The 26,949-nt window shown below is 39.9% G+C and overlaps 3 protein-coding genes across 3 annotated transcripts; 2 read left to right on the forward strand and 1 right to left on the reverse strand.

The window, feature by feature from the left end:
- Positions 1-660: 660 nt before the first annotated feature.
- On the reverse strand, positions 661-6,995 carry LOC128866487 (Fanconi anemia group I protein homolog). The gene is made up of 16 exons (XM_054107285.1): positions 6,764-6,995; positions 6,402-6,691; positions 6,157-6,324; positions 5,867-6,102; positions 5,695-5,804; positions 5,087-5,540; positions 4,932-5,020; positions 4,766-4,878; positions 4,425-4,690; positions 4,043-4,374; positions 3,456-3,620; positions 3,177-3,355; positions 2,790-3,124; positions 2,328-2,728; positions 1,878-2,266; positions 661-1,810 (listed from the first exon to the last, which is right to left on the reverse strand). The coding sequence occupies exons 1-16, from the start codon at positions 6,911-6,913 to the stop codon at positions 823-825; spliced, it is 4,665 nt and encodes a 1,554-aa protein (XP_053963260.1). The 5' UTR covers positions 6,914-6,995; the 3' UTR covers positions 661-822.
- A 783-nt stretch (positions 6,996-7,778) lies between these two features.
- Positions 7,779-8,841, forward strand: LOC128866019 (proteasome subunit beta type-5-like). Its single transcript, XM_054106475.1, has 2 exons — positions 7,779-8,017; positions 8,079-8,841. Exons 1-2 carry the CDS (start codon positions 7,886-7,888, stop codon positions 8,763-8,765), a joined length of 819 nt encoding a protein of 272 aa, XP_053962450.1. The 5' UTR covers positions 7,779-7,885; the 3' UTR covers positions 8,766-8,841.
- Positions 8,842-21,087: 12,246 nt separating this feature from the next.
- Positions 21,088-25,056, forward strand: LOC128867442 (exostosin-3). Its single transcript, XM_054108643.1, has 5 exons — positions 21,088-21,515; positions 21,584-21,709; positions 21,776-23,398; positions 23,466-24,302; positions 24,386-25,056. The coding sequence occupies exons 1-5, from the start codon at positions 21,276-21,278 to the stop codon at positions 24,488-24,490; spliced, it is 2,931 nt and encodes a 976-aa protein (XP_053964618.1). The 5' UTR covers positions 21,088-21,275; the 3' UTR covers positions 24,491-25,056.
- The last annotated feature ends 1,893 nt before the right edge of the window (positions 25,057-26,949 follow it).

The raw sequence follows: 26,949 nt of genomic DNA on the forward strand, positions 1-26,949 counted from the left end.
GGCACATCTCGGGGATCCCCGAATAAGGAATCTCAATTTGGAGATTAGGCAACTGGTCATCCAGCACAAGCAGAACACATGGGAGGAGCATTTGAAGACCTGCAATTTCACCTCTGGCGTGAGTCAGCTCTGATCCACCGTAAAGTCCCTATCAAATCCAACTTAACACAACGACAAGGTGATAATCACCTTTAGTCGTTGCACTACTTCGGACCCGAAGAGATGCGCGAGCTTTTTTAGCCGGCAATTCATTTTGCAACCTCTCGTCGAGCTACACAAATTACCAAACAATCGTGGGCCACTTACACCGTTCAGGAAGCCATCTAAAAAGCAAAAGCTGAATTATGCTGCGTTCGTCTGGCACCAGTGATACGCAGTGGACAACGCATTAGACATGTCAAAATACTTCAAACAGGACAGCCACGGGTTGCCTCCTGATGTCCCTCCTGCAACACCTTCACAACGAGGGTTCCACGCTCCCGGTTAAGGAGCACAGCAAAATACTCGGCGAGCAATTTCTAATTGTGTGCTATCCAAGGATTCACCCGTAATTAATTGTTACAGCAGCACATAAAAATTAACAATTGATTAATTCGTAAATGCTGCCACAACAATAAATTGTTATTAATTGATGAATTGTTAATTTGCAATTATCCACAGTTGCAGTTATCAATTATTAGTTTTTATTGACCTTACTATTAAAATTTGTCCAACACTGATAGCAACCATTAAATTTTTATAATACAAGTTGTGACGAAATTAAGTTCAATAATAAAACCACGTTTGGGTTTGGAGTAAACCGCCAATAAAACGCTGGAATTGCTACTTCTTAATTGACACGCGTCGACGTCTTTTTTTTGAGGGCACTTTGGGGCCTACATTTGAGCCGTCAATGTCATCAATTTCCTTGAGTGTGCGCTTTTGGGCTTTCTTATTAATTTTTGTCAAATTTTTAAACAGCTGTGAGGCTGATTCCTGATTGCTCTCATGCTCTAAGATTTCTGCGTGGTCCGGTGTTGGAGAAGAGCATGCTTCACTATCACCGTCACCTTGCGACGAGTGATGTCTCAGAACTCCACGCACTCGTGGACTGGGCTGAACTATATCCGCCGATTGTCTACTGTTCGTATCATCAACATTGCTACAATCTCCATAATTGTCATTTTCACACCTGCGAAGTTTACGTTTTAACGGTTTTTGTGTTTTCGTTAAACGATTTGAAATTTGTTTTGAAGTTGATAAGGATCTTGCCTTGCACAATGTGTCATCGCATTCCCTTCTATCATCGCACACTTCGGCAGCGCTATCGTAGATATCACTCTTGCTGTCCTTATACTCATTACGTCTGCGAGTAATACGATCACGCTTCATGCACTCTTTGTCGCTTTCATTCGGCGAAGATTCGGCTTGTTTGTCCTCTGGAAGATCGTCAACAATTTCTTGATTAATGCTCTCAACACTGGGATCTACGGAAATTTCACTGGTATGCGAAAATGTGCGCTCTACAGCCGCTTTTAAAGCATGTGTGTGAAAGCGAAAATCATGGACAGTACCCTGATGCAAAAAATGGACTATACCGCTATTTGTCTTCTTTGACAGAACGATAGTAAAACGATGGAAGGTTTCTAGATGCAATATTACTTTTGGTATGAGTTTCGTCTCTCTCAAAATTTTAGCACTCTCGGCTTTTGGATTTGAATGTTTACCTTGTGGCTGCTCTTTATCTATAACATTTGCTTCAATGTACGAGACGAGCGCGTAAATGTTTGTGGGAAGTGATTTGCCAACGGAACGCAACAAATATTCGAACCTAAAAATATGAATTAGGCACAATTTATATAGTGTTAAAAATATGGTGGCTAGCAGTATATACTCACTTAGTCGATTGCATGCAAACTTGCGATGATCCAACGCAAATTAAAAAGTGTTTAGTAAGATTCTTGAGGCAGATATAGTGTTGTATTAGGAGTTTCAATAATTGATCCATGGTCGTGCCCAAAGGAATACAGACATTCGCCAAATGTATCAAGGCATTTGAGATATGAACCAGCTGCGAACATATGGAACGCTCCATAGAACGCAGTTGACTAAGACACATATCTCGCTCATCTTCGGTTACAATGCGATATTTAAAGTTTAAGTTGTTTGCCTTTAGGATAAAGTAAGCTACGTCATCTATTTGCTTGCGTAAAGCTTGACACAAATACGAGAAATATGATTCAACGCTTTCAACAGTCAAAGACTTTAGAACAAAGGCGGGGGGACACTAAACAACGCAAAAATTAAAGAATTATTAAAAATTATTACCATTTTTTATATTTACTCACATCCCTCTCGTATAAATCATCAGCGACGCAGCCCCAAATATTATACAATTGCATTGCTATTGTGTTGAAGAATGCGCCGGAATGTGTTTTCTGTCGTTGTATGAATAGCAGTTTGTGTACTAAACCCAAATTCTTAGACTTCACCTCATAGCACTTGCAGAATTTAAGTAGCCACGAATACGACTCCGTAGTTAGGCGATCCTCGAAAGAAAGATTATCGTAAAGAACTTCAAGACACTGCATTAAGGCTTGTAATATTCTCTGTCGATCATCGTTTTCAGAATCACTTGCGCCTTTGCATGAATTAGATGAATCATGCCGCTGCTCGCTCTCCATGAATTCATCAATTAGGTCATGCAATATTGCTGGGGATTGCTTACAGTGATTGCTTGTATGGAAATCTTTGACAGTAAAAAACAAATAAATATAAATCTTGCATTAAATAGTAAACGTAGAACGAACCAAATCCTTTCAAAAATACATCAGCAAATTTTTTCTTATAAATTGCATTTGCAGTTTGCAAACATTGCTGAAAACACTCGGCTCCTAAAGCAGCTGTCTTTTTGTCAAAATCAGCCCACACTCCTGGCAAACGAAGTATACAGCGTTCATATACCACTTTTGTTATGTCTGTGAGATACTTCAAGGTGCGACTGCTGTGTGATAATTGTTTATATTCAGACTCATTACGCAGAGCTTCCACCTTTTGCCCCGCTATTCCAAAAACATAACGGACAAATTCTACATTGGAGCGAAGGGGCGCAGTATATTGGCTTGCGACAAAGGGCACAGTGTCTCTATAAGGCAGATCTTTATAATGTACTACTATTTTGATAAAGCTTCACTTACTCATGTAGAACTCGGAGAAGTTTTCCCACGACGGACAAATCCCAAATATTTTCAACGTAATTTCTGTGAAACTTCTTTATTACCACACCATTAACAGTTATGTTTTTCAAAGAAGAGCCATCCACTTTATCATGCCTATTCTTTTTTTGTAACTGTTTTCTGGAGAAATTTCCATATAACTACAAAGCATAATCAAATTGAAAGTACGTATTTACCGCAATGAAATATGATATTTATTGTTTTGTAATTTATCTATTGTTAGTATTTCAGACTTCATACCTTGTGTATCTCGCTGAGCTTACAGTGTGCTTTAAATAATGGTAAAATATGTTTCACAGAGTCATTGTTATGTTGTGATGTGAGCAATGAGTAGGCAATCAAGCCTTCTAAAAAATTCATCTGTTGTTCCAATAAAGCGCATTTTAAAGGTGTCCAGTTATCATTCTGAAATGGCAATGCACAAACAAATTATTTATTATATAATATATATAATTGGCGCGTACACCCTTTTTGGGTGTTTGGCCGAGCTCCTCCTCGTATTTGTGGTGTGCGCCTTGATGTTGTTCCACAAATGGAGGGACCTACAGTTTTAAGCCGACTCCGAACGGCAGATATTTTTAGGAGGAGCTTTTTCATGGCGGAAATACACTCGGAGGTTTGCCATTGCCTGCCGAGGGGCGACCGCTATTAGAAAAATGTTTTTCTTAATTTTGGTGTTTTCACCGAGATTCGAACCGAGGTTCTCTCTGTGAATTCCGAATGGTAGTCGCGCACCAACCCATTCGGCTACGGCGGCCACCGTATATAGAGATCTCAACAATAAACAAACAATTTATTTTCATTGATCTTTTTGACACAGGGAATACCTTTTCTTCGAACTGCAGATCCTTAGTTATCACCTTCTTCATGGCCAAGCGCAGCAAACGTTGTATTTCTATTACATCGTATTCACTTTCGAAATGTTGAAATTGAGCCAAACAATGGCTTATAAACTGTATCAATAGTCCAAGATTATCTTGGACATGTAATTCGTAGGCATTTGTTGTGGCAGCGTACACAACTTTTTCAAACAACACGTAGATATCCTCAACGTCCCCGATATTATTGGAAGCCCGGAAAAATGAGCGAAAATGCGAATCAATAAACTGAAGCACATGTGGTACGAGTTTAGGATTCAGCTCTACCGCGCGTTGTAAATCTAATACAGAAAAAATGATATAATTACATATGACTTTATTTTTCACATACTTTCATAGAGCACTCGTTTCGTCGTTAAACTATTAGTGAAACAACTACGCAGAATTCCAATTATTTCCAGAGTTAGCATATCAAAATGACGATGTGAATTATGACGATTACCCAGAGTCGCCTGTGACATCAATGAGAATCCTGAAATGCTATGTTGTGTGCAGAAACTGGAAGCTGTTGATTGAGATCGCAGAGAATTGCTGTTGTTCAATTGCTTGAGTATCATACAAAAACCATACACAGCCACTGCTCGAATGCGCTGATCGCTGCAAAATAATATATATATATATATATTACATCAGTATCTATTTACAAAAAGAAAATTGTGTTTTCTTAACCACCTTGACTTAATTACTTTACTCAGCACTTCAATTAATGCGTCGCGTACAGGTGCCGAGAGTTTAAGAATTGGTAAAATAAAAGACATCATGCGCATTGATTGTTCACCTGGTATCTGTTTAGAAATATATTATGAAACAATACTACAAAGGTTCTGGATATTCATACCCACAAAAATAAATCCATTACATATTTGATCGTCTTTATACACTCGGAGACAGTAAATGTGTCTGCGACACTCAGCATCATTAAACATTCTATATCAGATTAATATCATCTTCATTTTAGGAACTATTAAAGCCTTATGATTTTGCTATAATTACCACCAAATTGAAACTGATCTTGTTCTACAACCATCCATTCAGCTAACTTTTGTACAATTCCCTGCCCGAACACGAAACGTTTGCGTATAAATTTCGTGAGAAAGCTCATAGCCAATGAGTTCAATGGTGCATTGCCCTTTGCTTTTAGCAAAGTAAATGCCAAGCTAACTAGACCTGGTGTTATAACATCTTGTCCCTGCTTATTTTGATCTATAAGTACGGTAAAAACATAATCCAGTTCAACTTGTTTGCGTTGCAACGTGTCTCGACACCATACGGAATAGTCTGCTATCGTTTGTTCATGCTCATTGCTATGTATGACACCGCGTAAAAAATGCAGAAGCACAGATGTGGTTAGACGCTGTGACTCTGGTTCACGGTTTGCGGATGTCATGGATATTATGGCGCTTAGCAGAAAAGGAGTTAGTATAATATCGGGCATCGAGTTAAAATTCTGTAAATTAAATTTTATTCATATAAATTTCCATTAATCTTTCATAAATATATATATCCAACATATTTTATTCACAAAGAGTAATAGTGAAAACGGAAGTAATTAAATTAGAAAACTCCAAATCATTGAACTAAACATAAGATAAGAGACTTACTCGTAGAGTAGCGCACATTTGTATTTCGCTTATTTTATACTGTGTGCAATAATTCAGATGATGCAAAATCGTCTCCTCTGCCTCTCGCAACTCTTTATCGGAATAGTAATCTAATTGATAATAATAAAAGTATAGTAAATGTAAATTGTACGAAAATTTTAGTAGGACAAACCAATGCTGTCGAAGTCCGTTGAATTACTTTGCATATCAGCAAACAATTTCTTATAATAAAAACGATGGAAATACTTTTCGAAAGCGAGTACTAATATCATAATCTCAGTGCAAGTCGAACACATCGAGAATAACTGAAATGCTAAAGCGGGCAATTCAGCAGGCGCTAAAGTTTGTAGCACTCCACCAAATTTGTTAAGCACAATAGTCTTTTCAGCAGTTTTCAATCCTAGTTCCCTATATCCTTTCATGTACAATAATTAACATATGTTGCATATTTATTTGCCTTACTTGAACATATCTGCAATCGGTGTTACAATTTCCAATGGCCAACGCATAGTTGTCAAACTACGTATTATGTTATCACGAAATTCTTGCCCTCTCATTGTGATCCCATTCAGTAATATCTGCGGCTGATGTGCCAGTACACTCAGTACATCTGGTAGTAAATTTTTCCAACTACATACATAATAACCGAAAATGCACATACATACAAATATAATTAATTGTCCAAATATGAAAGATACATGCTTTACCAAATATATTTACGATCGCCCATGCGTATACCATCGATGCATATTTCCAGTATTTCAATTAGCTGTTTCGGTGGAAATGTGGATAGGTGATGACACAAACGTATTATTAAGTCGTAAGTCTGTTTGTAGCATAATTCTACTTCCTGCAGGCCATCGAGCATACATTTGACGCAGGCAAAACGTTTTTCAACCATATCTCTGTTATATCCAAAGCTAAGCCCCTCGAATAGATAACTCCAAAAGGATACGCAATCATTTCGACCCAACTTTGTCTTCAAAATAGCAACTAACTGTATATAGGATACCATCGCAAATGCAAAATGTAAAAAACGTTTTCAAATATTTTTCCTTAATTCACTTACCGTTGTTGTGCTAGTTTTCTCAATTAAAGTCTGCAATTGCAATATATTTTTCTTTTCGCCATATTCACCAATTAACAATTCCACAGACTTTCCATTTGATTCTAAACGCGGAATATTAGATGATTTATCAACTTTTTCAATAGCGGACATTTCTACAAAAATTTGGAGTAAACAAAATAGCAGGCCAAAATAGGCCGCGCGCCAAAATAGCTTAATATTTTAGAAAGGTTCACAATTAGTAACGATTTAGAACCACATCCGTCTCCAAAGATGATAGATACAAGGTTGCGTCTTCCAAACACGCTGTCGTCAGAGGCCATGAATAAAAAAAAAAGAATGATAATTAGTTGTTTCTAAAGAGGAAGAGTATGCGAAAGCAATGTAGATAACCAAATACAAAAAATTATACACACACGCACATTCTTGCCACGGCGTCTTTCGTACAAAAACGCAAAAAAACTTCTTTTGGAGGCATTGTGTTAATTTGTGCTTTCATATTTTAAGACGTGGTACTTCGTTTTCATTAATTTGTTTAGTTTAAACCTCACAATTTACTATATTACCAAGGTGGATTTATTAAGGTGACAGCATTCACCCAGCTGAATTTTTCGCCGTAGGTATGGCTTACGTCAAAATTATATGCTTTGTTTGCATGTATTGGTATGTTTACATTTGATTACTGATTTTGACGTGATGCTTGGACCAAACGCAACAACAAATACATGTAGGGTTCTACTTATATGTGTTTGCTGTCACCTGTAATAAATTCGCCTTGTATATTACCAAGCCATTTTCCCAAACATGTAATTTCTCCACTAGTTGTTTGTTTTGTATTGGTAAGGGAAAAATAAAGTAACTGTTTTGGAAAGACGCCACCTATAGTACTCAATTCGCTTTGGATAGGAATAATGTAGATATACAAATGATTTATTCCTATTCATATTTTTGCACTACCTTAAAGGTGGCATCACCAAATAAATTCTACTGTGACTTGAAGAAGCGGTAATATTAAGAAGAGGAATTCTTTTTCGCTGTCATTGGTAAATGAAAGCAAAAATTTTGCTGGTCATCTGCAATTTGTTTTAGTGAATTAAGCGACTATTATTTTTTACTTTATTAAAAATGGCTTTAGCTGAAATAACAGGCATTGCTAATGCTCCATATATGAAAATAAACAATAGTTCGATGGGGTTTCTAGAGCAAACTTACAATCTGAAGAATCCATATTGCCTCTTAGCACCACCATCGAATGGAGTAAGTATTCTAGATTTGACATTCGTAAATATATAAAAACTGTTAACTATTTTCTTCTTAGCCTGTCGATATAAAAACTATGAATACTGCAGGTGAAAAAACTGGTATTAAGATTGATTACGACCACGGAACTACTACTTTAGGATTCAAATATAAAGGTGGTGTCATATTAGCAGTAGATTCTCGCGCAACTGGAGGCCAATTTATAGGTTCACAAGAAATGAAGAAAATTGTAGAAATCAACAAATACTTATTAGGCACATTAGCTGGTGGTGCTGCTGATTGTGTTTACTGGGACCGCGTACTTGCGAAGGAATGCCGTTTGCATGAGCTGCGAAATAAGAAACACATATCTGTAGCCGCTGCTAGCAAAATCATGGCGAACATTGCCCACGAATACAAGGGCATGGGCTTGAGTATGGGTATGATGTTGGCAGGGTATGATGATAAAGGTGCAGGTCTATATTATGTGGATTCGGAAGGATCACGTTCCCCAGGGAATGTATTTTCCGTTGGAAGTGGTTCGATATATGCATATGGTGTTCTTGATTCCGGTTACAAGTTCGACCTAGAAGATCTGGATGCATATGAATTAGGGCGCCGCGCTATTTATCATGCTACATTCAGGGACGCATATTCTGGAGGCATTGTTCGGGTTTACCACTTGAAGGAAGATGGGTGGATCAAAATATCCGAAGATGATTGCAAAGATCTACATTATAAATACGCCGAGGAGAAAATTCAATAACTTGTACATACCACAGAACTACCTTTGTGAAGATACAACATAAAGAAATACATTATGTAGTTGCTACAAAAATTTATTTCTTGATTAAAAAAGAAGTTGTCTTTAAAGTCGGTTTACTGACGATAGTTTAACGTGACAACGTCATAAGAAAATACTGATGTAATGGTTGCAATTTTCAAAACAAAATTTTAATTTTATTTGTATGATAGATATTTTGTATGGATATAGAGAAGGTGGTAAATGGAATGGCAATGGAATAGGTCAAGTTACATTTACACAAACGTGAAAAATGACGAAACATATATCAAATTTATGAAAGATATGTTCAATTTCGATTGTGCATCAGACGTTAATAAGTCAACAACACTAAGAAGCACCATCATCGATTTTCCTTATTCAAGACACATCACACTCGAAACACCCCCTTTCATTTCCTACTTTTCCCCTAATCTCCTATTCTCAACAGAGAAATGGTTCATTACCATGCACACAGGAAGAAGGCATATTTTTTTTTTTTTTTTTTTTTTTTTTTTTTTTTGGAGGTGGCAAAAAGCATTGAAAGCCGAAAAGTGTGAGACTTGTCTTTCGACTCACCCACTAAAAACCCCACCCCAGCTCCGTTTCCCTCCCGCGGGACGACCGTTAGGTAATACTTCACGGAAGGGGGAGCGGCCTATTGCCTCTTCGTGAAAATCTGCGCTGATGTTCAGCACTTCGCAGTTTGGTATTTAGTTATCGTTAAGTATTAATTCTGGGAGGTGAGCGGCCTATTGCCTCTACTTGAAAATCTGCGCTGCTGTTCAGCGTGACGCAATTTGGTGATTCCTAATACCGTTAAGTATTACTAGGTACTACTTCACGGGAGGGGGTGTGGCCTATTGCCTCTACGTAACAATCTGCGCTGTTGTTCATTGCGACGCAGCTGGGTAATTACTATCCTTGCCATGTTACTGACAGCGGACCAATGTTCTTCTGAGTCAAGCATGATATCTACTAGGTTGCTAACCATTATTGGCTTCCCCACCCTATCACTCAATTCTACTCTTTCCAGCTCGAAACGAGGGCAGACAAAGAAAACATGTTCTGCATCTTCAACTAGACTGTCGCAAAAGGTGCAGTACGGGTCATCTTCGTGCTTAAATCTATGCAGATAAGCCTTAAAGCATCCATGCCCACTAAGTACTTGGGTCAGGTAGAAATCTATCTGACCATGCTTTCGATTTATCCATCTTGTGATATTTGGGATCAATCGATATGTCCATCGTCCGTTCATGGAGTTCCTCCATTCCTCCTGCCAAGTACGGATGCTTCGCTCCCGTTCAGTCCTTCGGTTAGTCAGCTGTGCCGGATCCGCTCGATGTTTTTTTATTTCGGCGAATTCTAGTGCAGTCAGCTTAACTGGTAGCATACCCGCGAGGACTAATACAGCATCTTCCGATACTGTGCGGAATGCACAGCACACCCTGAGGGCACATAACCGGTATACCGATTTAATGCCTTTCATGTATGTGCTGCAGTTAGTTGCTTCGACCCAGGCTGGTACCGCATATAGCAAGATAGATGATACCACACTGCTAAGCAACTTCCTAGAAGCCTGCCTAGGTCCTCTCGTATTCATCATAATACGTGTCAATGCGGTTACAGCCTTCGCTGCTTTATCGCTGGCGTATGTTAGATGCTGTTTAAAGCTTAACCTGTGGTCAATCATTACTCCGAGATATTTGATGTACAGCTTAGATTCTAGTGAGTGGTCACCTACTCTGAGATTTGCTGTTTCTACTATTTTCCTGCTACTTATGAGAACTGCCTCTGTTTTATGGTTTGCAAGGCTTAAACCACTAGTGCGCAGCCAATCTTTTGTGATTTCGACCGCTTGGTTGCAAATCGCTTCGGCCTGGTTTAGGAATTTAGCAACGACTACGATTGCAATGTCATCAGCAAATCCTATGATTTGGGATCCTGGAGGTAGTTGGAGACGCAAAACTCCATCGTACATTACATTCCAGAGGAGTGGGCCCAACACTGACCCCTGTGGTACTCCTCCGGTTACTCTGTACCTTTTCATTCCTTCGTCGGTTTTGTATTGCAGCACCCTGTTAGTGAAGTAGCTTGCAACAATTTTCCGAATATAGGCTGGGACTCGGAAATTCTCCAGCGCATTTAGGATTTTGCCCCAGTTTGCTGTATTAAATGCATTTTTTACATCTAACGTTGTGACTAGGCAATACTCTTTATCTCCGTAGAGCCAGCGAGAACCTTCAATCGCTTTGTGAGCAATGCGCTTAACCGCTATAACAGCATCTGTGGTAGAGCGTGTTTTACGGAAGCCATATTGGTGCGGCGATAACCCTCCGGCACTATCGATGGAAGATTCCAGGCGATTTACAATTAGCTTCTCTAGTATTTTCCCTGCCGTGTCCAGTAAGCATAGTGGGCGGTATCCTGAGGGGTCTTCCGCCGGCTTAGTCCCTTTTGGTATTAGCACTAGCTTTTGCAGTTTCCACTCTTTCGGGAATGTGCATTCTTCTAAGCAGGAGTTGTAAACATCCACAAAGATTTCTGGATGCTTTTGGATTGCGAACTTAAGAGCTTCATTCGGGATCGCATCGGGCCCGGGTGCCTTATTGCCTTTGATCTGTTTGCAAATGTGCAAAATTTCGTCAGCGTTGGCCAGGCATCGATTTCCATCGTCCTCCATACAGCTGGCCGCGTTGGCTGCGATGCCTTGCTGTTGGGGGAACAATGTTTTGACCACGTTGCGCAGAATAACCGGGCACGTAGTGGGCAGCGGTTTGAAGGCTTTTGTTTTTTTCATCACCAGCTGGTATGCAAATCCCCATGGATTGCTGTCAGCATCCTCGCATAATTTTTGGAAGCACTGGCGTTTGCTGCTCTTAATTGCGTTTTTTAGCGTTTTCCGTTTTTGTTTAAATAAGAGTCTGTTCCTTTCAAAGCTGGCCATTCCTCTTGACCGCTGATATGTTCTTCTTGCTCTATTGCATTCTTCGCGTGCTGCAGAGATTTCTTCCGTCCACCAGTAAACGGGCTCTCTGTGGTTTTTATTAGGCCTTGTTTTACTCATAGCTGCATCACATGCTTTAGTGAGTTGCCTCATGACTTGGTTAGTTTTTTCAGCCGCATTTCCAGTAGATGTAAAATTTGCCATCATTATCTCGAACACTTCCGGGTCGAAAGTTCCGACCCGGTATCTGACCTCGTGCGAGTTAGATGACTTCGGCTTATCATGTTTGCCTATAGCGCAGAGTATTGCGAAGTGATCACTACCAGTGTAATACTGGCTAAGGGACCATCTCGTACTACTCACGAGGCTAGAGCTAACAAATGTCAGGTCGATTATTGACCCTTTCCCTGCTCTTTGGAATGTTTGCTGGTTCCCGGTATTCATAAGCGCTATGTCAAGCATAGCGAACGCTTCTAAAAGGGCTTTACCTCTAGGGGTGGTTCGAGGGCATCCCCAGTTCACTGCCCAGGCGTTAAAGTCGCCAGCTACAATGACCGGACTATGATCTTTAATGTCGTGTGCAAGTTCTTCCAGTGCGTGTATGGCTTCCGCTAGGGTTAAGCTAGGTGGAAGATAGCAGCTGTAAACAAACAGCTTACCAACACGGGCTCGTACATATCCACGTGTTGCGTTTATACTCGTCATTCGTGACCTAGTAATTCCGCAATTCCATATAGCCGATTTGCCTGTTGTGTCGGATACCCAATCATTCCCATTCCCGTATTTATAGGGTTCGCTGAGTATTGCAATATCTATTTTGTGCTCTCGCACAGACTGTTCGAGCAGGCTTTGAGCCTTCTCGCAGTGATTTAAATTCAGTTGGAGAAACTTCATTTATGTCGCATTTCTTTGAGTGCTCTTTGATATAAAGGGCACTTGTTGCTAGTCATCGCGTGTGCGGTGTCGCTTATTTGTTTCTTTTTGCAAATTAAGCAACTTGCTGTTTGCGTACAACTCTTCGCCTGGTGATCTTTACTGCCGCATTTAAAGCAGGACTTGGTGAAGTCGTCCGTACTTTTGCATCTCGCTGCGACATGCCCGTACTCCATGCACTTGAAGCACCTTTTCGGGTCAAGTTTTTCTCTGATACGGCAGATAACTAGGCCAATCCGTATTTTTCCTGCTGCTGTAAGCTTAGTGGCGATCTCTGGTGTAACTTTAAGGGTCGCCGTTTGCGTCCCACCATAAGCTTTTCGCAAGTTAGCAACTGACGACAAAGGCACATTTAGTTCCCTGAATTGGCTAGTTATGGCTTCATGAACTTCGTCTTTCGTCGTGATTTCGTCGAGATCACGAATTTCGATTTGGTGTAGTTCAGTTAGTGCCCTTACTTCCACTACATCTCCTAAGGCAGCTTTAACTGCTTCGTTGATCTTCTGAGTGTTTGGATCAGATGATCGCTCAAGCACCAGTAGCAAGTCTCCATTTGCAGTTTTCTTAACACCATATACTTTCGAGTTAAGCTCCTGCAAACATGGCTCTGTTTTCACACGTTTTAGAATGTCAGCGTATGAGACATTGCCAACGCTTTTCACAACGATCGCGTCTTTACGGGGCGGTCTCTGTCGCCTGCGATTTCCCCTCGTGTTTGCTTCGTCTCTTTGCTTCCCGTCTATTTTTGGGCTTTTATTGTTGTTTCCTTTACGGTTTTTCTTATTTATTACCGTGTTCCATCCTTCGGAGCTGGTTTGCTCTTTTGTTGATACCGGCGTTGCCTTCAGTGTTCCATCGCGGTCACTTTTGCTCTTTTTTGCTGGGCTTTTCCGTGCAGCGACTGTGTCTATACATCTCTTTGGCGTACCATCCGTGACGCGCTATATAAGAGGCGATGTTTGCGTGCATTCATTTTTTGCTTCGAGAACCACACTTTTTGACCCTTTTAGCATCCTTATTCTAGAAGTCAGAATCGACCTTTCTAACTTCTTATGGAGCTCCGAAATGCTTGAAACCAGATCACGCATTGGCTGGTTAATGTTACGCTTTGGGAGTTCCATCATCTCCGTTAGCTCTTTAATTTTGGCACTGATGCTGCGGTTGAGCTCTTCTATTGTGGGCTCCTTTGCGACACTGCTGTACTGCATGCATGGTGACGCAGATCGGGTTCTTCCAATCAACGGAGGCGAATGAGCCAATCTCGAGCTCCTTTGAAAGGGGTTTTTTACCAGCTCCCCACTGCTGTTACTGCCGTCTGCAGTCTCCTTTGGCAAATCCAAAGATGGATTAGTTGTTGCTATTTTAGCTTTTTCTAAGATATTTATGTTTAAGTTCTGATTGCTAGAATTCATGTTGTTGGACCCCAACTCGTAAGCCGTTATCCCTATCCCGGTGCGTAGTCACTTATTCATGATTCCATGGTTATCTTTGCAAGCAGGGAGGCCATGCGAGGGTTGACGAAGGCTCCTTATGAGAGCCTAAGTTCAGAGCCGAATCAGTGCTAATTAGGAATATTACATCTAGACCTACGCCGACACTTAATGGCGACGGGATATGGAGCGTTCTTAGAGATTTGCCATAGTTTTAACGGGGTGGGGGCGGCTGCACCATTAACCTGAATGCCATTTCAGCTAGATTTCACTCTGCTTACTAAAGAAACAGAATAGTGCAGCCGTCAGCTCGTGGCAGTATGTTCCAAACATTTTCCAGTATATCGTAATTAAGACCTTACTGGGCTCGGTCTTAATGTAGATCATATTAAATTTGCAGCCGCCCCTAACATGGGGGACAGACGCTGACCAGGGAGCCGCCCAATATGAGTCAGTCGCTTCTGGATTTTTGTATTTTCACCATGCCTTTGCATGGTGAGGGGGACACTTATTTTATTAAAGGCGGTGTCGTTTCGCCTTTGTCACAGAAACCTCTTCGGATTAGCTAGCTTTTAGGCCGCGTCCTCCGTTTCTGCCGCTCATTGTCGGGGGCTGCTTATTTGTTAGAACTTATTCGCAACTAACCTGCTACTACAGGCCGTCCGGCTATCCGCAACCTGCCGACCCCCACGGTAGCTTAGAGCCCAGCTTAGTCGCCCGATCCCTGGGGAGCGCGACCTCCATACATATGTATCTACGTGAGGAAGAAGGCATATGTAAATACAAATATGTGAATTTATATACATATGCGCATATACACACATATATATGCTCACTCAAGTGGGAGAGAGCCAGATGTCGAACGTTGCCGAACGCGGGGGCCGATTGTGCTCTTTGTCGTTCGATCCGCGCTATTGCTTGCAGTTCAAGGAAGGTAACGACGAATGAGCAAGATAACGACACATTTTTTCGTGCGTGCCGGCGACTAAATCGAATTATAGGACGTTATCACGTCAAAATCGTTCTAAATATCGAAGGAAGGTTTTTTTTTTTATTTATGTAAGCACCAGGGTTGAATTATCCGTGTTGTTTTCTCAAAACGGTACAGTTTAATCGGTCAATAGTGAAATATTTTTTTACCTTTACAAAAAGTGAGGATAAGCGTTGACCAGGTGATTGAAGTTTATCTGCGTACACATGTTCAACATAGTTGTACGAAAACTCTAAATGATACATTATTTTCGTAAAGTTCAAGTACAATATATATATATAATTGGCGCGTACACCCTTTTTGGGTATTTGGCCGAGCTCCTCCTATTTGTGATGTGTGTCTTGATGTTGTTCCACAAATGGAGGGACCTACAATTTCAAGCCGACTCCGAACGGCAGATATTTTTATGAGGAGCTTTTTCATGGCAGAAATACACTCGGAGGTTTGCCATTGCCTGCCGAGGGGCGACCGCTATTAGAAAAATGCTTTTCTTAATTTTGGTGTTTCACCGACATTCGAACCAACGTTCTCTCTGTGAATTCCGAATGGTAATCACGCACCAACCTATTTGTTATGGACGAATATAATTTATTTGGTTGTTGTTGTAGCAGGTTACACATCTTTGCTTAAGGTGGAAGCTCAATGCAGGCTGCCTTTACTTCCATGCCTTTGATAACTGTCAAAAATGAATAAATCAATCACCTCTTCTTTTCGTCAACCTTTAGCAAGTGGCGAATAGATGCAGCAACTGGTATAAATGAACATACACTTGCCCCACAAAGTCTGCGTTCACCCGAATAGCCTTCTTAAATTTATTAAAAACAACATAGAATATTATGATTAAATTGAAATCTTAACAATTAGTTATTCACTACATTCCCAGCTTTCAAGGGCAAAAAAAAAAAAAAAAGCCAGATTCCCCTCTTCACTTTTTAGATAACGGGAAAATAATTTCAGCAGCATGTAAATGTGGCACCAAAAAGTCTGCGTTCAGCCTGTTTATTTTAATGATACCGTTAATTTTAAGATATTTTTCCTCGTTTATATTAATTTTTGAGCGTGTTACTTCGACTGAATATTAACAAAGCTTAGTTGAACATTTTATTTACAACTGGAGATAATTAAAGAACATGGCAGGAAAGCGAAAATAAATAAGGGTTTCTGAGAGGAAAATAATTATAAAAATGTGTAAAGACGGAAAAAGTTTCCGAAATATTGGAAAATCTATTGGGAGAACGTATTCCTCTATTCAGCGAGTTGTAACAAATTTTCGGCAAACTGGAATTTTTACATCTAAGCCCAGGTCAGGGCGTCCGAAAAAATTATCGGCCCGGGAAGAGCCTTCTATAATCAACTTGGCAAAGGTTAACCCCCTGATTACATACTCAAAATTAGTTGAAAACATAAATCAAACATTTAAAAAAAATATTTGCGCTGAAACTGCCAGAAAAGTTCTACGTCAAGCTGGATACCATGGTAGAGTCGCCCGAAGAAAGCCTTTCATTTCTCTTGTGAACAGACGTAAACGCATTGAGTTTGCTAATGAGTACATAAATAAGCCTCCCGAGTTCTGGAAAAAAGTAATATTTTCAGACGAAAGTAAATTTTGTATATTCGGAATAAAAGGCCGTCAAATTGTTTGGCGAAAACCTGGAACTGCTCTTGAAAAGCAAAATCTTGTTGGCACGGTTAAGCACGAAGGTGGCGGAGTTATGGTTTGGGGCTGCATGGCGGCAAACTGACCCATGCCAGTTAGAATTTATTGATTCGACGATGGATTAATGGGGATACTTGAACATACTAAAACGGAATTTAAAGCAAAGTGCAGAAAATCTCGGCTTATCAAGAACATTTTGGTTTCAACAAGATAACGACCCGAAGCACACAGCCGAGATCGTTAAGCTTTGGCTCTTGTACAACGCCCCAAAACAGCTTAAAACACCGCCACAGTCCCCAGATCTTAACCCCATCGAGCATCTGTGGGATCTATTTGAAAAAAGAATTCGTCAGCAAGTGATTACTAGTAAAGAGGTTTTGCGGAGTGTCATGCAGGCAGAATGGAGGAAGATAACAGCAAAAGAAACAGAGAAACTAGTAAGTTCAATGCCAAATAGGCTGAGTGAAGTCCTGAAGCGACGTGGATATCCAACTAAATAATAGATTTAATTTATGCATATAGCATATCTTGTTTTTGTATTAGACTTTAAGACCGAACGCAGACTTTATGGTCGCTTTATTTACTTGTTATAGCCATTATTCACCGTTATCTAAAAACTTATGTGAGGAATCTTGAAATTTAATTTTGTTTTTGAAACTTAAACATATAAATATATACCTACAAATTTATATAAATTATAAAATCAGGTTGTGTATTTCATTCACTTAAAAGTTGTTGTAGGGTGAACGCAGACTTTGTGGGGCATGTGTATATTGGCAACGTTGGAATAGAGCTGCTTTAAATTGCATGTCTTTGTAAGATAGTGAGTTATACCAGTTTAATATGGAATAACCATACTCGTTAGCGGCGAATCATACTCGACAACTTTGTTGTTATTTTCGCATGCAAATTTTTCGTGAAGTTAATGAATATAGAGATAGCGAGCGGGGACTTGGCGATTAGAAGCGACCTATAGTATACAAATAATTTTAACAATAACTTCTGCAGTATCGGGAACTGTTTCTACTTGCTTTCCAATATCCTCCACAATGGAGAGTTTATTTGATCAATACGCACCCTAAATACAAAAGGGGCACAACTCAAAATTTTCCACACTCGAGATTGACTTGTTTACAGTAGCACAGAAAACAAACTTTGTGACATATCACGCTGAAATTTGCCATGTAAGCTTATAACAGTCCTACCAAAAAAACAAAAAAATTATTTTTGCCATATGTCATCCGCTGACCGTTTTATTGATAACGTCTCGTTCATATTTGAGCAGAAGTACATTTTGAGTTGTGACCCTTTTGTATTTAGGGTGCGAATAGCCAAGTTGTTTTTTCTGCCTACGAAAGGAGATTTATTTTCGGAAGAAAGAAAATTTTTAGATTTCGATTCTTTGAAATTTTATACTTCAATTTTCATTTCATTTCTAATGTTGTAAGCTTTGAATTTTTTTTTAAATTATCAAGATAGTTCAAGGTCGACAATACGTTGAGTTCACTTATGCTTTCGATTAAGTTATATCCTTTGTTCTTATACATACATGCGTAGAGGTTAGGTTAGGTTAGCTTGACCTGGCTGGCTGAAATCCATCACGTAGACATATTGGTCCTTAGTGGTACCAGATGGAGCTTGACACTTACGTTTCCTTGTAGCCTGCGTCGTTTGCGAATCTGAGTAAGCTCTGAAGCTCTAATCGCGAGATACATTCTAACCTCTAATATTGTAGACCTCCTAAGCATTTCGTTCGGGTTCTAGCTAATGCAAAGCAAGAGCACAGAAGGTGTTCTAGAGAGTCCCTCTCTTCTAGTTCAATCTCATCTACAATTTCGTTTCCTGCAATGCCCTTATGTCCGAGAACCCAATAGATGTGTAAACTTTTGTCTGCGGCTAGTCCTCTATGGCTTACCTGGTCCTAAGAACGTTTTTAGATGAAATTTCTTATAAGATTATTGCCGCTTGACTGTCAACGTATATACTTATTTTGGAACTGCTCGATGTCTTTTCTAGTGCTATTTAGCTATCCAAAATTACTCCAAGGTACTTTGTGTAGTCTTTTAGAGTCAGTTCCACGCCGTTTAGATTCGGGGGGTGCCAATTCGGATTCTTGTACCTTCTAGTAAAAAGTATCATATCCGTTTTATCGGCGTTTATCCCCAAGCCTGTCTGAGTTGCCCATTGATGCACGTTTTCAGAAGAAATGAGGTCAAACTGATGGGCCTATATTCCTTTGAGAGTGTGGGGCTGCTTTTACTTACTTTCAGAAAATTTCCCATGACTCTCTCTTGGCTCTTCGCACCTCTTTCCTGTGTGTTCGTTGTAGATCATTATACTCTTCCCAGCAGAAAATTAATTATCGGCTACTCGAGCCACCTTATAGAATTCTATTACGCTGCGCCTTTTGGGGTCAGCTCTTTGTTTCACCAAGGAGGCTTTGATCTGCGTTTTAAGCGTAGGGGAGTGCGTGCTGCGTGACATGCTTTATTAAGTGTGCTTGCTACCATTCTAACACTCTCTTCCAGTTCAACACATGAGCTGAACCAGCGAGATCTCAATGGTTTTTGCAATAGCACTTTCCTAAACAGATCCCAGATCCCTGAAGGTTTTGCTCTTTAGCTTGGGTGAGAGTATTGCTTTGAATTGTATGTGCTTGTGGTCGGAGTAAGATGGCGTTTTAATACTCTCCAACCTTCCACAATCGTATAGTTATTCGTAAAGAGCGCTCCTCATAAGAGGCTCCTCACTCCGGTTTGCTATTTCTAGGCTAGTTTGTAAAATAAAGTTAAGTAGGTACGCACCTCTATCGTTTATGTCGGAGCTCCCCCAGATAGAGCGATGAGAGTTAGCATCGGAGCCTACTAGAGCTAGTTTCCTTCGCTCGGCTTCCTTAATCAGCCTACGAAGCTCATCCGGCGATGCTTCCCTCTCGTGTAATATATATTTCATTCCGGCAGCCCTGAATAGTTACCACTGTCAGGTCATCTATGAAGAGATTGGTATTGAAATAGGAATATACACCGTTCTTAACAAGTATTACTGCTCTCACCCTGTTCGTGGCGTTCGGGAAGTATGTATTATAGTTTGATGAGTCCAATCCAGATACCACGTTTCCCGAACCGATTCAAGGTTCCTGGACTAGAGCCATGTCGTAGTTCACCCCCTCTAAGGCAGCAGGCCCTCAGCATCAGGCTTTGGCTCCTTCACGACATTTTGACGCCGCTGAACCATCCTGCTCCATCGAATGTAAACATAAATGCCTTCAGATCCGCGTCTTTTGTTGCGAAGACAGCTTCATTTCCACTGTTTTCCACTGCTCCTGCGACACTTGCACCAGCGGGTTACCACGATCAACAAGTGCAACAGTGAAGTGCTCTTTGGCAATCTCATCGGCACCGCCGCTGTTTTGGACGTTGTCGGCTTTTCGTCGTTCTTTTTGCTGTACTTCACGTTTGGCTTTACAGCAACGTTTTTGCACTTTTTGTGGTGGGCATCCTACCTTCGTTTTCGGTCAATCGCTGCCCTTTTTCGGGCAGTCTCCCCTCAACCTTGTTGGCGAACTCCAGGTTTGATGCAGCACACCCAGCGTGAGCACGGCCCTTTTCAACTTCCTTTTTAACCCATGCCAGTCGTTCCGCTTCCGCTTGCGTCAGATCGGCCATGCCACTAAACCGGTCACAGATTTTGACCGCAGCCTTGTAGCGTGCTTTCGCTTTCACCTCCTCCTTGGTTGGCCTAGCTCTAGAGTCTAGACCCTTTCTTTCTCACAGAACTGGCACCATCAAGCTTCACCGGAGAGCGAAGTAAAGCTTCTTCTTCGTTTGTATTTACGCTTGCAACACTCTCCAGGTCCGAGTCTTCGCGGACTATAGCACCCATGCGTTGCATAGCGTTTTTCGTATGTTTGGCATTATCACTTTGACCATTGTAACCTGCTCCCGTTACAGTAGAAGTTTGGTCGTTTGAGTCAGTATTTGAATTTATCTTTTTCGTACGACCACCTGCTCGACAAGGCAAGCGCAGTGGTCTATGTGGTATAAAGGTTAATTAAGTGGTCCACCACGGCAGCGCCCCATGCCGTGACAAGACCACAATTTGGGTTTTTGCCAGAACATTTTCTTAACAGTCACAAATCCTAATATTACCAAGCATTGCACTGAATTTTTATAAGCATGTACTTTCTCCTCCTTTTATTCGTTTTGTATTGGAAAGGGACCTGACGTCAGGCCCGTCAAAACCGCGGAAAATAAAGTAACTGTTTTAGAAAGACGTCACCTTCAGTACTCAATTCGCCATGTTGTGAACGCTTTGTGAATAGAAATTGCATTTTTGCTATTGTGATCTCAAAAAGCAAAATGCAATATATATATATATAATGTATGTACGTATGTTAGTTTGTTTTAATCGACAAAATAGTAAATTTTTAGGCAAATTGTTTATTGTATGAAACGCGGAATAGAAGATCATATTCACACATTATATAATATTTATTTATATAATAAACGAAGAACGGTTCAATGATAGCTTGATTTTGATGATGTCAAAACTCGATATGGATTCAGTTTCGAACTATACGGTACTTCTAAACAATCCGCATACTACAGGGCGCTCCTGCCCAGGAGGTAGTGCCTGTAGTGGATCTATAGGAGGTGTTAGCGTCAGTAATACAATGGGATTAACTTGGTTTCGGTTCCAACGCATTTATAAATTGATTCTGCTTGTATTACTACTGCTAGTACTTTGGCCTCTCTTCGCCCATCGCAGTTTGTTAAATGTAAGTTCAGTTATATCGCCTATGAATAGAAACAATATGTAGTAGTTATAAACTATTATTATTAACAGCCTGGAACAGATGTGCCATCTACCGATGTCCATCGCAGTCGACCCCTGCTAGATGCCTATGAAGACTTTAGTTCGATGCGTGCTAGTGACTTGAAAATGCGAATTGAAGAGATGTTGCGTATAAAAGTTGGATTTTTTCACTGCAAAGTTATATATAAAAGTTATTTATATTTAATTTTTAATTTATTATAGAACACCGTATCGGTGGAACTCCGAGAACTGGAATCTCGACGCCAGAAGTTACAATCGGATATTGGAAGATACAACCAAAAAATTGAAGATTTGAAGCAAGATTTATTGCGTGAACAGACCGAGTTGGAACGATTAAAAATCTCTGTAGAGCAAGCTCAAGTGGCTCAACGCGAAGCCGTTCAACGTAACACTCCTGATTTAGCTTTACCACGTACTTTATATCCGAACGTGTTGCCACGAAAAATGGCTGGAATAATTGCGCCTGCAGGAATAAACTGTGAAATGCACAATTGTTTTGACCACTCGCGCTGCAGTCTTACGTCTGGTTTCCCCGTTTTTTTATATGACCCAGATGCATATAATGTGTTGCGAAGTGGATATGACATAGACGGATTTTTAAAGACAACTATTAAGCAAACCCTTGGCTATAATGCACATATTGTACATGAACCTAAGATGGCATGCATTTTTCTAGTCTTAGTTGGTGAAGCGATGCTGGAAAATGATTTGCTGAAAAACAACCGATACGCAGCTGAAGAGGAAGAACACAAAACCACTTTCCAATCGTCTAAAGACGACTTACCCATCGATATGAATAAACTTTACCAGTTACCGTATTGGGGTGGTGATGGTCGCAATCACGTTTTACTAAACTTGGCACGACGTGATTTGCATTCAACACGCACAAACGCTTTGCTCCATCAAAACACAATGAGGGCCATAGTTGTACAGTCATCCTTTGAACTATTACAATTCCGTCCTAATTATGATCTTATTGTACCACCCATTCTTGGGCCACCTGGTGGTGATGTTTGGCAAGATTGTGCACCAATGGTTCCGGCTCGTCGCACTTATTTGTTATCTTTTCAAGGAGAGCTGCGTCCATTAAACAAAACAGTTCAATCACATCCGTTAGATGATTTCATTCTGGATCATCTTGATGAGATGTCTAAAGGCGCCACTCAAGACAAATTCTTATTGCAATTCAAATGTATTCCAGCCACTGAGCAATCGGTTGAAGAAGCATTTATGGATTGGTCGCTTTGTGGTACTGACTCTTCGCGCAAAACAATTCTCAAAGAGTCTACTTTTGTCCTAATACTTCCGCCATTAGAGAAGCGTATCAGCTCTACACTGATGTTAGCGCGACTTTACGAAGCTCTAAGATCCGGCGCCATACCTGTTATACTTGGTGCCGACGAACTGCACATACCATATGCTGAAACTATAGATTGGCGGAGGTTAGCACTTATGTTGCCTAAAGCTCGAATTACAGAATTGCATTTTCTTTTGCGAGCAGTGCAGGATTCTGATCTTTTGCAAATGCGACGTCAAGGTCGGCTAGTTTGGGAGCGCTATCTAAGTTCGGTGCAAGCAACGGTGGATACGGTCATTGCAAGCCTGCGTGACCGTCTTGGCATACCACCACGACCAGTGCCACCTATTATCGCGCAAAGCGTATTCAACAACACATTTATACCACTCAAATCTGATCCACCTGTAGGATTAGATACCGAGCCGGAAGAATCCTTGGGTCCAATTGAACCACCCTATCCTAGTCCTACATTCAGGCGAAATTACACAATTTTACGTACACAATCGAATGAAGCATGGAATGATTGGGTAAGTATATAAAAAAATATTACAAAGAACTTTTCAACTGTTCAAGTTCTTATAATTGAACCTTTAGGTTGATCCCTTTTACATGTATCCCCAACTACCTTTCGACCCTGTGCTACCCGCAGAAGCTAAATTTCTTGGATCACATATGGGCTTTCGGCCTATCGGCAAAGGCAGTGGTGGCGCAGGAAAGGAGTTCAGTGAAGCTTTAGGGGGCAACTATCCACGTGAACAATTTACTATCGTGATACTTACATATGAGCGTGAACAAGTTCTAATGGATTCTCTTGGTCGCCTTTATGGCTTACCATATCTACACAAGGTTGTGGTAATTTGGAACTCCCCAAAGCCCCCGCTGGATGATTTGCGTTGGCCCGATATTGGTGTGCCTGTATCGGTGGTACGTGCACCACGCAACTCTTTAAATAACCGTTTCCTTCCATTCGATGTTATTGAAACAGAGGCGGTTCTCTCGGTGGACGACGATGCTCATTTACGTCATGATGAGATATTATTCGGTTTCAGGGTTTGGCGTGAGCACCGTGACCGTGTTGTAGGATTTCCAGGGCGCTTTCTTGCATGGGATTTGAACTCGAATCGCAATTGGAACTACAATTCGAATTACAGTTGTGAGCTAAGCATGGTGCTGACAGGAGCAGCGTTCATTCACAAATATTACATGTATTTGTATACGTATCACTTGCCACAAGCGATACGAGACAAAGTAGATGAGTACATGAACTGTGAGGATATCGCCATGAATTTCTTGGTATCCCACATAACACGTAAACCGCCTGTAAAAGTAACATCACGCTGGACTTTTCGATGCCCAGGATGTCCAGTGTCGCTCAGCGAAGATGACACTCACTTCCAAGAGCGTCATAAATGTATAAATTTCTTTGTACAGGTTCGTAAAGTGCAATTATTGCAGTGACATACATATGATACATTTCTTAAAACTTTTAAATTTCAATTATTTTTCCTATACAGGTTTTTGGCTATACACCTCTATTAAATACACAATATCGAGCTGATTCAATACTTTTTAAAACGCGAATACCGCATGACAAACAAAAATGTTTTAAGTATATCTAAAGGCTGATTTCAAAGTACAATATGTACATTTAGATGGTATTTTATCTGCACAAAATTTTAATGAATCATATAGCAACACTACATATCGCTCGTTTGCTAGAGGAATGCTTTAACTCAAAAAATCAAATCCACAAAAACGGCTTCAAAATTGTATATTTAGTATGCCTTCCTAAGTAAAAGTAAAGAAACGTGTTCATCTAATGGTACACTGTTATTAGATATCGCCGTGAATTTTTTACAAAAGAGGACCTAATGATCCTTTCTGCATACTTATATTATAAAATTTTTTTTTTTTGTTTTTGTTCTGACCCAGCAAATAGGCGATTTGTTCTTGTAAGTACGCATTGACAAAACGAATACTTGGTGAAATATTGTGTTTTTTCATGCGGAGATACGAACTCATAAATATAATTTTATGTATAGAGCTAACTGACTTATCGGCACAGTAAACTATTCCAGTCTGATTAAAGACGAATAAATATACCAGTAACAGCTATTCATCCACTCATTAATAATTTGACTTCCCTTTCTAAACCTAAATACAAAAATGTTTATAGTATACATAATAGATTATCCTGTACGGTTATTTTTTATTATTTTTTACCATATTTTGCAATATTACTAGTATCCGTATATTTTACAAGCGCTCTAATCAGAAAGCATTATCATTTACAGCAAGACTATATCCAGTCTGTGCGGTTTAAGAATCTTATTAGGTTGTTGACGTCTAAGCCAAACAGTTGTTCGAGACTCTAGAACATTTTGGCTGCTTGTTCTCCGATAGACCAAAAGTCAGTTATGACTGCCTTTCAGTCTCCAGGCGTCCCGTCGATTCATGTTTATCAATGTCGACGATTGCTTGAAGTTGTAGGTGGGCCATAACGTTCTGCTAATTTTGCATTTCCTCTGTTTTTTGCGTCTACAATCCGCTATTCGGAGGTATTTTAGGGAAATTATATTTTTAACTGCACCTAATGGTGTGAATGCCGATTCTGTAAGAGCGTTATTAATGGTAGATCACCCTCTTGACAGTTCATCTGCGTTTTCGTTTCCTTCAATGTTCCGATGTCCCGAGACCCAGATTAAGGTAACTTTATGGTTTTCACTCAAGGTTGTAAGGCTATTCCTACTTTGTCCCATTAAATTTCCATTAATTACTAAACAAAAACAATTTACACCAAAAATTTATTGAATTACAACAGCAAAAAAACCCGATCTGAACTATCTTTTTATTAAATTTTTTGTAAAGTCTCTGTGCTCTTTTACATTTTTACACGTATAACTGTTCCACGGTAAACCATAAAATCTACATTTTCTTTTACAACAAATTTGCATTTAATTTTTAATAGAAATATTTCACAAAGTATTGTTAAAGTAGGAACTGAGGGTTGAACAACGCTTTCATTAATAATAATATACGAGTGGAATATATTTTGAAAAATTTTACAAACAGTTTTTTAATTAGGTGACTTTGGTGGTAAGGCGAAATTCCGAATTAACCATGAGATGAACCAATTTTAAGAAGGTTTTTTCGACCACGGCCGCCGTAGCCAAATGGGTTGGTTGTCGTTCGTTCGAATCTCGGTGAAAGCAAAATTAATAAAAACATTTTTCTAATAGCGGTCGCCCCTCGGCAGGCAATGGCAAACCTCCGAGTGTATTTCTGCCATGAAAAAGCTCCTCATAAAAATATCTGCCGTTCGGAGTCGGCTTGAAACTGTAGGTCCCTCCATTTGTGGAATAACATTAACTCGCACACCACAAATAGGAGGAGGAGCTCGGCCAAGCACCTAACAGAAGTGTACGCGCCAGTTGTTTATTTATTTATTTATTTTTTTCGATTTAAGAAATCATTGCATTTAAGATAATCATTGATGTGATTTTTTTTAAATGCCTTTACTATTGCACTGTACAATACAAAAAAATAACAAAGTTTAGTCAATAGATTCTGGTACAGAGGACAAAAAAATAGACATGTATCGCCGATTTGAAAGTTTACGTCTAAATTTTTTTCCAGGTGGCACCAAAGATCTCACTTCTTGTACATTCTTATAGTAAGTCAGCATAAGACATTATGCCATCTTCACATTTTTGATATATGATGTGCTCACCGAATCTATGGAAAAAAAAACAAGGAACATTTTAACCTTCCAATTTCTCATTTTTTTCTCTTACGAGGAAAGGCCAAAAATACTCATAAAAGAATAATGTAGCGGATTGAAATGTACCAGAAAAATAAAACTCTACTATAAGTCTCTTAATACACCAAAGCTCAAAATTCAACTTAAAAGCTAGAAATAAATCAAAGCGGAAAATGTGTAAGAGTTAATGTCGTTAGTTTGTAGTGAAATAATTACTTTGAATATATGGCAGTTACCGTACACATTATCACTTTTGATATATCATATTTCTGCGGCTTTTGTAATCTTTGATTATAAAATTATGAAAAGTAGTATGTA

Source organism: Anastrepha ludens, chromosome 6 (assembly GCF_028408465.1).
Source record: "Anastrepha ludens isolate Willacy chromosome 6, idAnaLude1.1, whole genome shotgun sequence".
Classification (NCBI taxonomy): domain Eukaryota; kingdom Metazoa; phylum Arthropoda; class Insecta; order Diptera; family Tephritidae; genus Anastrepha; species Anastrepha ludens.